Source organism: Ursus maritimus, unplaced genomic scaffold, assembly GCF_017311325.1.
Source record: "Ursus maritimus isolate PB19 unplaced genomic scaffold, ASM1731132v1 scaffold_35, whole genome shotgun sequence".
NCBI lineage: Eukaryota > Metazoa > Chordata > Mammalia > Carnivora > Ursidae > Ursus > Ursus maritimus.
Genome location: NW_024426119.1, coordinates 17519051 through 17532408, shown reverse-complemented (window position 1 = coordinate 17532408; position 13358 = coordinate 17519051). Strand labels below are relative to the sequence as shown.

The 13358-nt window shown below is 32.8% G+C and overlaps 1 protein-coding gene across 7 annotated transcripts in view; it reads right to left on the bottom strand.

Moving 5' to 3' along the window:
- Positions 1 to 13358, bottom strand: part of ZNF280D (zinc finger protein 280D) — a 127552-nt gene that overhangs the window by 97974 nt on the left and 16220 nt on the right. For 3 of the 7 annotated variants that reach the window (XM_040620607.1, XM_040620606.1, XM_040620602.1), the window contains exons 2-6: positions 11212 to 11257; positions 11031 to 11099; positions 7196 to 7342; positions 4570 to 4635; positions 4331 to 4470 (exon numbers count right to left, since the gene is read on the bottom strand). In XM_040620607.1, coding sequence (XP_040476541.1) covers positions 4331 to 4470; positions 4570 to 4635; positions 7196 to 7342; positions 11031 to 11058 — 381 coding nt within the window. In that variant the 5' untranslated portion in view covers positions 11059 to 11099; positions 11212 to 11257. Of the gene's footprint in view, positions 1 to 4330; positions 4471 to 4569; positions 4636 to 7195; positions 7343 to 11030; positions 11100 to 11211; positions 11258 to 13358 lie in introns of those variants that run through there. The other 4 variants (XM_008706012.2, XM_040620605.1, XM_040620604.1 and 1 more) reach the window with 4 other exon arrangements.

Genomic DNA, 13358 nt, shown 5'->3' with positions numbered 1-13358 from the left:
TAGTTGTCATAACATTACTAATAAAAACCTAATATTATACCCTATTTTATAAACAGGTAAACTAAGGTTAGGTGTGGTTATATAAGGTTCCCATATAGTCCTGCTTGTTATCGATGGAGCTGTAATTAGAGCCCAGAGCCTGATTCCAAAGCTATACCCTTAAGCTAGATCACACTAACTTTATTTTAAGTGACAATAATATATCCCTATCTGCAAGAGGTCTGAAAGGGACGTTTAAGTATAGAGATATTCCATGAAACACACACACACATGACATAAAATGAAAAATTATAATTATAATTTATTAAAAGCAGTGGCTTCCAAAATTCAGAGTAAATTCCCTTAAACAGGAGTCTCAATTCATTCCAGAATATATCTGTCATTCTTAACTTTGCACATTAGAGTGACTTGAAGAGTTTTTTTTTTTTACAATATACCATTTCCAGGACCCACCCAAGATTGAGAAACACCAACTGAGGTGTTTTGATTTTAAAACTATATACAACTAATGAATCGTTGAACACTACATCAAAAACTAATGATGTACTATATGTTGGCTAACTGAACATAATAATAAAAAAGTAAAAATAAAAATAAGAATAAATAAATAAAACTATGCCCAGAGAAATAAACATCTCAGAAACAGCTCTAGTTTCTAACTTTTATAACACCAAAGATACAAATCTTCCCTTTGTTGTTGTTGTTTTTCCTCACTGGATCCAATGTTGGAAAGATTTTTATTTATCAAACTGAATTAAAGAGTAAAGTTTTTTTTCCAGTTTTCTATCCTGCAAAAGCCACAACTTATGAAAAGTGCACCAAGTTAATTTGATTCCAACTAATAGCAAAAAACCTTTACATTTTAAGTAGCTTTCCATCTTTTGAAATATTAGGAATAACCTGCACAACCCTAGGATCCAAGATTGAGAGTCAGTGGTCTGGGTAAAATCTCTCATTTTAGGAATGAAGAAAATGAGGCTCAGAGAGGCTTCAAAAATGCTTATTAACAGGCTGAATCAGGATTCAAGTCTCTGGCTTCAATCTAAGTTTTTTAAACTACTGGTCCAGGGCTTTTAACACTATTAGTTATTTTTCAGATTTATTATCTCAAGTAGCAGCAACTCAGGGAGAGAGAAACATTTGCCTAAACATATTCTTTTATGATACGTAACAACTTCCATGTAAGTGGGAGTTGAGTTTCCTTAGCCATAGATTTAAAAATCTGTAGCCATCTCCTTTTCATTGTTACATAAGTTACAATTAAAATAACTCTTCTATGAAAAATAACCTCAAAATATCAATTTTTAGTGCTAACAGATCTGCAGATTACCTAATAGTAATATGATATGAATTACAGGAAAAATGGATTATTCCTACTAAAAATATTTGGATTCAATTCTAGTTTGAAATTGAATATTTGCAAGAAAATTTACAGGTGCTTTGGTAGACAATAAGGGAATTACCATCAAAAGAACAAACAGTTTCATTAAAATTTATTATTTCTCTAAAGCCAGTGCCAAATAGCTTACGATAAGCATGACAAAACCACTGAGTTCATTCAATTCCAACTAATAGCAAAGAATCTTTACATTTGGGGTAACTTTTTGTTTGAGTAATCTAACTCCTTGGCTTCAGGACCCCTTTACATATTTAAAAATTATGGAGGACCCAAAAGAGTTTTTATTTATTTGGGTTATATCTATTGATATTTCCCGTATTAGAAATTAAAACAGAGAAAATTTTTAAAATATTTTATTTTAAGTAACAATAATAAACCCATTACAGATTAACATAAATAACATTTTCATGAAAAGTGACTATCTTGCAAACACACAAAAAAATTAGTGAAAAGAGTAGTACTGTTTTACATGTTGAAAATCTCTTTAATGTCTAGCTTAATCAAAAGCTGTTGTAGTTTCATACCTGCTTCTGCTTTCAATCTGTTAGGACATGTTTTGTTTGAAAAATATAGAGAAAATGTAGCTTCACAAAGATATATAGTTGAAAAAGGGAGTTGTATTTTAATAGCAATTTAAGATAACTATGGATATACTTCTCTGATACTACACCAAAATTCAACAGTTGGTATTTTCTTTAAGGTTTACTATAATGAGACATCTGACTTCCTAATTACTCAACTTTTCGTACTTTGTTACATTCAAATCTATTGGTCTATCTCACACTTTGAATGGACTTTTTATGATTTTGTAACACATGCACTGCTTATTTCAAAAATACTGGTTTTGTATGATTTTGTAACACATGCACTGCTTATTTCAAAAATACTGGTTTCTTTGGATTATGCTGATCCTCCAAATATTCACAGAATTCACTATACAATATCAAAAAAATCATATTTATTAATTGCACCACAATTAGAGAGGAAAGTCTTTAAGTACTGGGAAGCTGTCAAGATCATAGTGGCAGATACAAGTTTTCCAAAATTCTAATTTGTGCTTGAAAGCTCAATTTTACCCAAGGAATGCTATCAGTTGTTTTGCTTTAAGTGTGCACTTTGTTCAGTTTTGAGGAAATGTCTGCCAGATAACGAAGACTGAATCCCTCACTATGTGTAGCAAACAGACGCTAAAGTAACCTCCATGATCCCCACCCCCTGGTGTTCATGTTCTGCACGATTCTCTCCCTTCTAGTGTAGGCAAGACATGTGACTTGCTTCTGACAGAATACAGCAAAGGTGACAGGATATATATGATTCTGTGTATGTGACTACACTGGATAAGATCATAATGCCCTTCTGCTAAGGATTTTCTCTCTTGTGGGCTTTGAGCAAGTAAGAAGCCATGTGGGAAAGATCCACTTGGCAAAGCCAGAGACTCTCAGTCTGACAACCCTTAAGAAATTGAATGTTGCCAATTACCATGAGAACTTGGAAGAAGATACTTCTCCAGTCAAGCTTCAGATGAGACTGCAACCTCGGAGTCCACACCTTGAATGTAGCCTCCTGAGACCCTGAAGCAGAGGATCCAGCTAAGCCATGACCTGACTCCTGACCCATAGAAACTATGAGATAATAAATGTGTGTGGTTTTAAACCACTGTTTGTGGTAATATTGATACACAAAAATAAGTTATACACCATGGTTTATCAGTCATTCTTTCAAGTAAAAGTAGTCTTCTATTTTTAAAAAGTAGTTAAGCTCACAATTTTATCACACAAGTGCTTTTCCTCTAGATAACCATTAAACTTCGGACACAGAAGTGCTTTTGCATACTATCCATTTCATCACATAAAATGTTTTTAAAGGACACATATTCAAAGGTAGATATTTAACAAAATAACATGTTAATACTTCATCAAGGAAATCAAGTATGAATATATTTTATTGGGAGTGCATGGTAGGGACAAATACAAAACTACTCATACTCGGTACCACTGTCTTGATTTCGACTAAGGCACCAACAGTTTACCCAATATTATTTTTGCATCACCAATGCCATGTCAACATGGTGGAAAAGGCAAATAGTGTCTTTGTATTATTATGACAATAGTATTGACTCCCAAGCCCAAGAAATAGTCTCAGGGGAGCCCCAGGGGACTGAAGACTACACACTGAAAACTGCTGCACTAAGGTAATGGTTCCATTTTAAGTATATACTTATATATTATAACATATATATATTTATGTATGTAAATACATATAAACTATGGGTTAGTCTGGACTGAAATCCCAGATCTATCATTTTGCCAGCTGTGTGACCTTGAATGAATAATTTAACCTCTGTGAGCCTCAATTTCCTCAACTATAAAACAGGAATAATAATAATAGTGCATACTTCACAGGAACGGTTAAGAATTAAATGATTCATTTACGTAGAGCATTTAGAACAAAGTCTTACACATAAATATCAACTCAATAAATATTAACTATTACCATTAACTATTACTATTTGTTAAGAGTTTTTAAACTAAATTATGAAGATATATTTTCAGAATAAAAAGCTACAATGTACTCTCAAAAGTTTTTCCAATTAAGAACCAAGAACAACTGACCCAATTTACAATCTTAAATAATTTGCCATTATGCAATACTCACTATGCTTTTATATATGTTTTGATAACACAACTTTCAATACTTTAACTATTTAATTTAAGCATGTCACCTGATTTAGGAATGGGCTGGATGGGTAGTTCCTGCAGTTATCACTCTGGGTACTGGCTAAGCTACCATAAAGATGGTGACATTGTCTGATGCCAATTACGTTTCTATTGGATGATTACCCATGACAATCCAGAATTTTAATTGGTATTGCTTATACTGATAAGCAATATCCAATGTATCCCTGAGCTGTGTAGTTTCAGAAACACTTACAGGTTTAGACAAAGGCTGAACAATAACAGAACTATCTGAAGATCTAGATTCAGGATGAAAATTTACTGGTGAGGCAGCCACTGGATTTGATGTTGGGTTCGTGTAGTGTTGACCTGTAGGCTTGAATGCAGCAGTAATACCTGTATTTAAAATTACACAATACATTAAATATATTTTTATATAATCAATGATGTCAAAATACTTCACTTTAAAAGTAAAATAGTTAAGTAATACTGTACCTCGACTGAGTGCACCATTCTTTATTCCCCTTGAATATGAGCTGGGGTTTACTCTATTCAAAATATCTACAAAAAATTATATTTATTTTTAAATTCATTATTTGAATAAAATATATGTTAAGAAAATAGAAATCATGAATTGAAAACAAATAGATTACTGGAAGGAGTATATAAATTATCACTGACTTAAAATACAGTTAATTTTAAACATATATACCTTTATCTACTAAGGAAACAAGATTATTAGCCTTGTTTTATAGAATAAGAACCACCTTTCTAACTGTAACTCAAAATACAAAAGTCACAAGTAAAGATTGATAAATCTGACTACATATAAGTGAAACTTTCTGCAAAGTTTCTTTTATGGCAAATAAATAGTCCACATAATTAGTAAAAATCTTCCAAAAATATATGTATATATAACCTATAATTAACATATAGATCTTTCTTTGAGTGACGATAGGGCTATACACACACTCAGGTTCCTATCACTCAAAACCAAACCCCTATCCAACCTCCATATCCCATTCACACCTTCCTTGGAAGTATCATTATGAGGGACCTCACTGGATTATCTGCAGCATTAATCTTGAGTCCTGAAAGGGAAAAACTAGCAGAGATTGCACACAAAAATAATTTAGTTTATCAGAGTACCTTATAACTTAAGGGATTTCAAATCTACCAGTATACCAGAAGTCAATCTGAGCCTAATAGAACTTTCAGGATCACTTTAAAGGTCCTGATTCTGGCATGCACATGAACTTCTCCAACTTCTAGATTATTTGCTAGTCAAACTACAATTGGGAACAGTGGGGATTTGCCAAAAATTGCTGGTTACGAAAAGGCAAAAACACAAAGAGTACTAAACCTCATAAAAATGTCCTTTTTCCCTCACAGAAAAAAAAAAACAGATCCCAAAAAATAACTCTATAAAGTACAGGGTCACACAAAAGTAGGGTTGACAATGGCAACGCAGTGCTCTATACCTAAGCATTACATATGTCTTATAGAATAAAAACCTGTTCAAACAACTTGACACCATTTTCACTCAGAAATTCGATTAATTATTACTCAGTCCATCAAAGAACTATTGGCTAAAGTACTTTTTAGTGGCTCTACTGTACAAAACACAAGTTGTTACCCTCCTTTCTAGCAGTTCTATACAAACACTTAACTCATATTCCATATATTAAACTATTTCATGGCTTACACAAAAACAACAATAAATTCATTTAAATTCTGCATAACAGTTCAGAAAATAATTTTTACTGGGGTCAGTCTCCTTTTTGACAGAATTATTTTAAAACTAACATACACTCTTTTAGTCGAATACTGTTAACAGTCTTCTACTTGGTACAATTCAACTTGATCTTAACCGTTATTTTTTAAATAAGATAATCTGAGTAACTATTTTATAATATGGTAATTGTCCAGTATAAAATGATCACAATGACTAGAAATAGTAATTAAGAGAATATATAAGCATGTTCCAGGATCATCAACAAGCATGCCATCAGGCCTAGTTCAATTTATAATTAAAGTGACACTCTACTTAGAACCTAAGAGATTATCATCTGCCACAGGAAATGGTATTGAGAATTTAATTGGTTAAGTGACTCTCCCTCTGAAAAAACTGAATAAAAGCCATTCCAAGTTTAGAGGCAATAGAAGAAAGAACCAGGCTTTCAGAAAATTTAAAAGTAGTGTCTTACTCATACTTTTAAGCACTGCCTTGATAAGAAAACTCTATCATGCTGGTCATATTCTTTGGTAAATTCACCTGGCTTCAACAAGCAAACAAATGAACATGTACCTGCAGTGGGAAATGACCTATTTGCTCTTTCTGCCCTAGAATTTGTATGTTATTTCTCTGTACTTTTTTACATTTTTGAGTGGACATTTTAATAAGTGTCATTGGTCTTTGCTTTAACATTCTAACAACATCAAATCCAACTACTCTAACTAAAATCTAATAATCCACAAAGGTACCAAAATACTCTGCTAGAGCCAGAAAAGATGTAAGTATTAACTAACTGCTACATCATCCAAGTACAGTGGCTGTGTACAGGGCTCTTCTCTTCCACAAATATAAATGCGAGTTGGTGGAAGATGAATATGGTCAGAAGCTGCAGCCCCTGTTGGCACACAGGCTAGAGACTGCAATTATTCCCTGCCTATGTATTTTGTAGCAATGTACGGATGACGTTGTAGCTGCCTGGATGTGAGAACCCCTATCTGAGACTAAAACTTAGTATACTACGACAAATGTAGAAAAGTATCCTAACCTCTTCCAGTTTAAGTGGGGAATAAAAAAAGATAAAAGGATAAACAGGTTACTTGGCTCCACTAAAAATTAAGATTTCCGATTTCAAAAGACCGCCAATGTTACCAGCTAATCTTAGTCTACTTCTTTTCCTCACATGATATTTTAACCTCTTACCCCCCTCAAGTCCTCAATCACATCCTCAGCCTGATTTTATAATTCTCACTCACCTCTCACCAAATCTTTCATCTTTAACTCCTTACAGAGGAACAAGGACATAAGTACCTTATAAGGCAGTTCACAAATTTTTCCATTAGAAACAGTATTTTATAAAAATTGGCTCCACTAAAAGCAAATGCTTACTTGAAATGGCTGGTTTTGAACTTGATATCTCTCCAACAAAGATTGGCTCATCATCATCATCATCCTCAACCTCTTTTACTTTCTTCTGCCATGGTTCTAACTCTTCTTCTTCACATTCCATAAAGAGTTCTGCCATTTTTGAATTACCTAATTTCCAAAAGGAGAGAAGCAAACCTTATTTTCAAAAAGAGAAGCAAATACATTTTTTAAAATTCACAGTATATTTAAGATCTACTTTAATAGCCCTAATAGCAATTCATGACTTGATATTTGTAGTTAGTTCATGACAGCAACAGTGAGAAACTCAGAACTCACTCTCTAAGATATAAACTAATAAATTGAGATAAACAGATAATGGTTGACAGTAGTTATTTACATGAAACAGTCAAAATGAGTTCCAGTCATATGCCTGGAATATAATCTTATCTACAAAAAGGACTGCATCTAACCATTAGCTGGGGGGAAAAGTATTCACAAAGGGGAGATAAACTAAGAATAAGAGGCAACTCATAGGAGATATACTAGAAAAACTGAACCAAATTCAGGAATTCCAGGCACAAAGCAGGGATGAGGTGCTAGACTAAAATAAGGGAACAAAGTGAGACATTCCATTCAGTGCAAATTAGACATTTCTTACCTAAAGAAACAGATCAAAGAATGTGCAGTAAATATGAACATACACCACCCTAGAAGTTCTGACCAAGCACAGAGCTCCTAGGAAGAATTTTAGTATCTCTTCAATATTAATGGACAATTAATAAGTACCAGAAATTTCGGGAAAACCTCCTGTCTTTTAGGCCAAATCAATAAAAAAGATAAAGAATCCTAAGGAAAAGAATAATGCAGAGAGCAAGAAAAATATTAAAAATATATAATCAGCATCTTTAGAGAAATTAGATAAGAATGTTATAAAAATATTCAAAAAACAAAAAACAGGATTAAAAATACGATAGCCAAAAATTTTTAATTCAGTTTTTAAGAAATTCAAAGTATGCCCAGAGGTGGAACTAAGAGAAAAAGAGAAAAATACACACACACAGACAAACACACACATACACACTAAATAGAGAAGAGGACACAAGGTTGTCAGAGAAAATCAATTTCAAAGTACAACATTATCTAATAAAATTTACAGAAGGAGAATAGAGAAAAAGCAGGGAGTAGATTGTCTGAGAAATAATACAGGAAAATTTCCTAGATTGGAAAACAAATCTCTGGGTTGTTAAGGCCCCACTAGGTATACACACAGCACAATGATCAAGAAAAAAGTTGCATCAAGACACATCATCATGAAATTTCAGAACAAAAGAGATAAAGAGAATATCTCAGATCTATGGGGTGGGAAGAACCGTTCTTATACAAAAGGTCAATAAGAGTAAGAACTATAGAACAATACTTTGGAAGACAATAAGTAATACTTCAATAATTTCTTACCAAAATTATTTTTCAATCTAGAATTCTTTACCCAAACTTTTCATCAAGTGTGAGAATAAAGAACAGCAACATCACACAAGATTTATTTCCCATGTAACCCTTCTCAGGAAGTTACTACAGAATCCATAAAAATATGAGACTTAACCAAGAACGAAGACACAGCATGCAGAAAACACGGTATTCAATACAATACAAAGTCCCAGGACAATAGTTGTTGAGCAAACCCAGAAAACGACCAGTCCAGACTAGATTGGAACAGTACTTCAGGAGGAAATGTCTCTGGGACACCAAAGAAAGATGATTAAAATGTAAACTTTTAGATTACCTGGCAAGTTTTACTGTGTAGAAAACTGAATTGAGAGGCTACTGAAAGGCGTGGGAAGATGTGCCTACAGATTTTAATACAACTTAGCTAATGCAAAAACATGAAAAGCATTAATAGCTGGATACACGAGAAAAAAAGAAAGAAAGAAAAAGCGGGAGGGTGGGAGAGAAGGGTATGTATTCTATGTATAATAGCATATTAAAAGCATATTACCATGCTCATCAGTGAACAGCATTTATTACAGTCATCATAATGAAACATCAACTATGGATTAAACCAAATATTGAGATAATAATTACATTAGGAGCTACTTGGAGGAAAGGAAGAGGTAGCTCTAAGAAAGCAAAAATTCTCATGATAGATTATTAGAAAGTGGTTAAAACTGATTATACACATAAGCACTCTTCAAGAAACTGTGGTTAAGCCATTTAAAGCCTTTTCAGATGGTCTGACTTTTAAACTATGTGCATATATTGCTTTAAGCGGAGATGGAGAAAAAAAAGAAGGTGGAAGGGAGGAGGGGAAGAGAAACAGTATCGAGGACCTAAACTAAAGTAATAACAGTGGAGATGAATATAAGTGGATATAACTATATGGGGGGTGGTCTACCAAAAAAACCCCAAAACACAAAAAACAAAAAAACCTTCCAGCGTTCTGGTTTTGACAGTATCTTTCATTTATCATTTAAGTATAGTCATTTCTACTAAGGGTAGTTTTTTATTATATTAGAGGAATGACACTTCTACTTTTGACTCAAAATTAGGACAATGTTCTACCACCTCTTAAAAGATACTAAAAGATACTATGTGAAACAATGCTTTGGGGATTGCATACAAAGGAAATACCATATCAAATTAAGAACCATTTTTCTACAAATTTTAAAATTTTTTCCTTTCTATAAAAGTATGTCACAAATTATTTCCTGTCTTAATGTTATTTAAATGCTAATAGTCCACCTATCAAAACAAAAAAGGCCTTGCCATTTTCCCAAATGTCATGAACATCATGAACTGATCCCTTCCTTTTCTAAACTATACTGTTTTATTAATTATATAGAATTGTTCAAGTCAAATGATTAAAAATATTAGAGCCCCAAGACCAAACTGAGCTCTTTGAGTGTATTTCCTTCTACATACTAGATAGGCAGTAGGCACATAGTATATAATAATTTATGGACTAGGAAACTAAGTGGTCAGGCAATGTCTAATTTTTAAAAATTAAGGAAACTCATTGTATATGGATAATAAAAGTTTCCAATCAGTTTGTGTTATGGGCTGAACTGTGTTTTTCCAACATTCATATGTTGAAGTCCTTACCATCAGTACCTCACAATATTACTATATCTGGAGACAAGGTCTTTAAAGAGGTGATGAGGTTAAAATGAAGTTACTAGGGTGGGCGCTAATTCAATATGACTGGTGTCCTTAAAAGACGAGATCAGGACATGGATACATGCTTGGAGGTAAGACCATCTAAAGACATAGGAAGCATATGGGCATCAATAAGCCAAGGAGAGAGGCCTGGTATAGATACTTCCTTCATGGCCCTCAAAACAAACCAACCCTGCCAACACTTTGACCTCATACTTCTAGCCCCCAGAACTGTGAGAAATTATGAAATAAATTTCTATTGTTTAAGCCATCTAGTCTATGGTTCTCGGTTACGGAAGCCCGAGCAAACAATACAGAAGACAGAGGTCTTCCTCATTCTTCTTAACAGGGCACTGCCATTGTCAGTACACCCAGGATAGATTGTTGAGAAAAAGAAATTTAAAGACATGTAACAGCTTTATGGTTTTTAGGAATAATTATTTTTTTGTCTATGCATAAAAGAAACATAGGTAACTATGTACACCAAACTAATAGTTATCACTGGGCTTAAAAAGAAAAAAAACTTCATTTCTACTCTACTCACTTTTTAATTTACATTATTTGTTATGTGAGCATTTGTTACTCTAACAACTTTATGTTTTTTTGTCTTTAAGAAAATGTGCCTACCTCTCCTCCTTTCTACTGAAGCAAATTTATCAGTACAAAAGCCACGTATACCAGTATCAGTTGTGGCAGCAACACTTACTTTTTGGCTGAAAAGGGTTGTCGCCCATCAAGTTGCAGAGTTGACTTTCTGTAAATTGTCACCTAAGTACTGACACATGATATCAGTCAATTTTATGAGTTACTTTAAGTAATGCCAAATACTGAAACATGAAACTTGGGGTTCAGAAATTCTTGGATCTAATTTTGATCTCAAAACTCACCAGGTGACTCCAGACAAGAGAGCAATTTAAACCTCAGTATTCCTTCCTATAAAATAAAGATACCTAGTATTAGAGTGGATGTCATTAAATTAAATGTACACATACTTAAAACTTTTTTCCTATGAAAAGCTCAATTTTTAAGTTTGATATGTCTGACATATACTTGCAGCTCAATTTATATAATTGGTTCATTCTTGAATGAACCCAAATTTAGTAAATAAAATGGTGATTCTATTAAGCTATTACTACTTGAAGAAGTCTGAATTATTAGCCTACAAATAATTTTTTAAAGTATCCTTTTATAAAAATGAGTAATCATTTCATGATGTATTGTTTTAGTAAGTCTGAATTTTTAAAAACTAAGGGATACTAATCTTTAACTGTAACCTATTCACATTTCAGATACAAATGTGATTATTTCCACAAGAAAACATAACTTTAAATAAACTTTAGTTTATATTTTTCTGATTTTTTATCAGAGATCTTAAAAGGGAAAGAAAATTAATTGGACACATTTCATCACAGATTAATTCATTAAAAAATAACTACTCATTGGGGTGCTTGGATGGCTCAGTCAGAAGAGCATATGACTCTTATTCTCAGGGTTGTGGGTTCTCAGGTCGTGGGTTTAGAGATTACTAAAAAATAAATAAATAAACCTAAAAAAAACCCCAATAACTACTCATTGCCTTCTAAATGAAAGATAATGTGCTAAGTTCTAGGGAAAAAACAAAAATAAGTAAGTCATAGTCCTTGCCTTCAGAAATTTATAATCTAGTATATTTATATTTCTTTGAGACTGAAAAACTACTGCTATTAGAATAAAAGTTATCAAAAAGAAATTTTAATTCATTTATTTAAAACAAGAATTATTCTGGATTCCCACACACACAACAGCATAAAATTTATAAAATTTACAAATTTTAAAATAGCTTTTAGTTATAAAGCAAAAAAAGATAAAAACTTAGATATCTAAAATACTAAAATGCACACTAATTCAACCTTTATTATTTCTCCTTATCCTCAGGCTGACACAAGCAAATTTTCCTGCTCTTTATTTTCCAATTTATTTGGACTGCATTAATCCACAGGAAAAATAACTATTATTTTAACTTCAGAAGTTACTGTTATAAATGTTTTAACTACTATCACAAGAGACTCTAATGAATATTTTTTTAAAGATTTATTTGAGAGAGAGAGAGAACACGAGTAGAGGGAGGTGCAGAGAGAATCCTCACGCAGACTCCCCACTGAGCACAGAGCCCCACATGAGGCTCAATCCCAGGATCCCAAGATGACGACCCCAGCCAAAATCAAAAGTTGGACACTTAACTGAGTGAGCCACCCATGCGTCTAATGAATCTTGTGTTTAACTGAATTCACCAAGTCCTGAAGTCTATTTAAATCTGGTTAACTCAATTATTTGAATAGTTGTAGCTTATCTCTAAACTAACATCAGTGTTATGAATATGTCAAGGAGATAAATACATGACAATTTTTGCTCATGTTAAGGACCTACTTGTTACCAAGAATACAGAATATTTTTCAAGAGCCACAATTACACAGCTTATGAGACTCATATGGATTTTTTTTATTTGAGTAGTTATATTGGGTTATAATAATGGTTATATTGAATACTCTATAGTTGACATATATATAGTATTTTTTGCTAAGTGATCATATAAATATTTCTTACCAAAATTCTGAAATTAGTATTCAATGTACAAATATTCAATTAATTAATGACATCTATATGAACAGATATCTACTGCCTATTATGATAGAGATGACTTCAAGATAACCTAGTTCAAAAGCTTAAGGATCATAGTAACCTACTTAGAAACCTCAACTGATACAGTCTCAAACACACTATAAAGTTGGTAATCCTCAGATGTAATCAGAACCATAATTTCAGCCTGAAGCTGCACTGTGTAATATAGTAGCCATTAGCCACATGAGACTATTCAAGTTTAAATTAATTAAAATTGAATAAAATTTAAAATTCAGTTCCTCAGTTTTGCTAGCCACATTTCAAAGGCTTGAAGCCATATGTAGTTGGTGGCTACTGTATTGGACAGTACAGCGATGGAACATTTCTACTGGGCATCACTAGACTAAAGAATCATTGCCATATTTTGTTCTGGTTA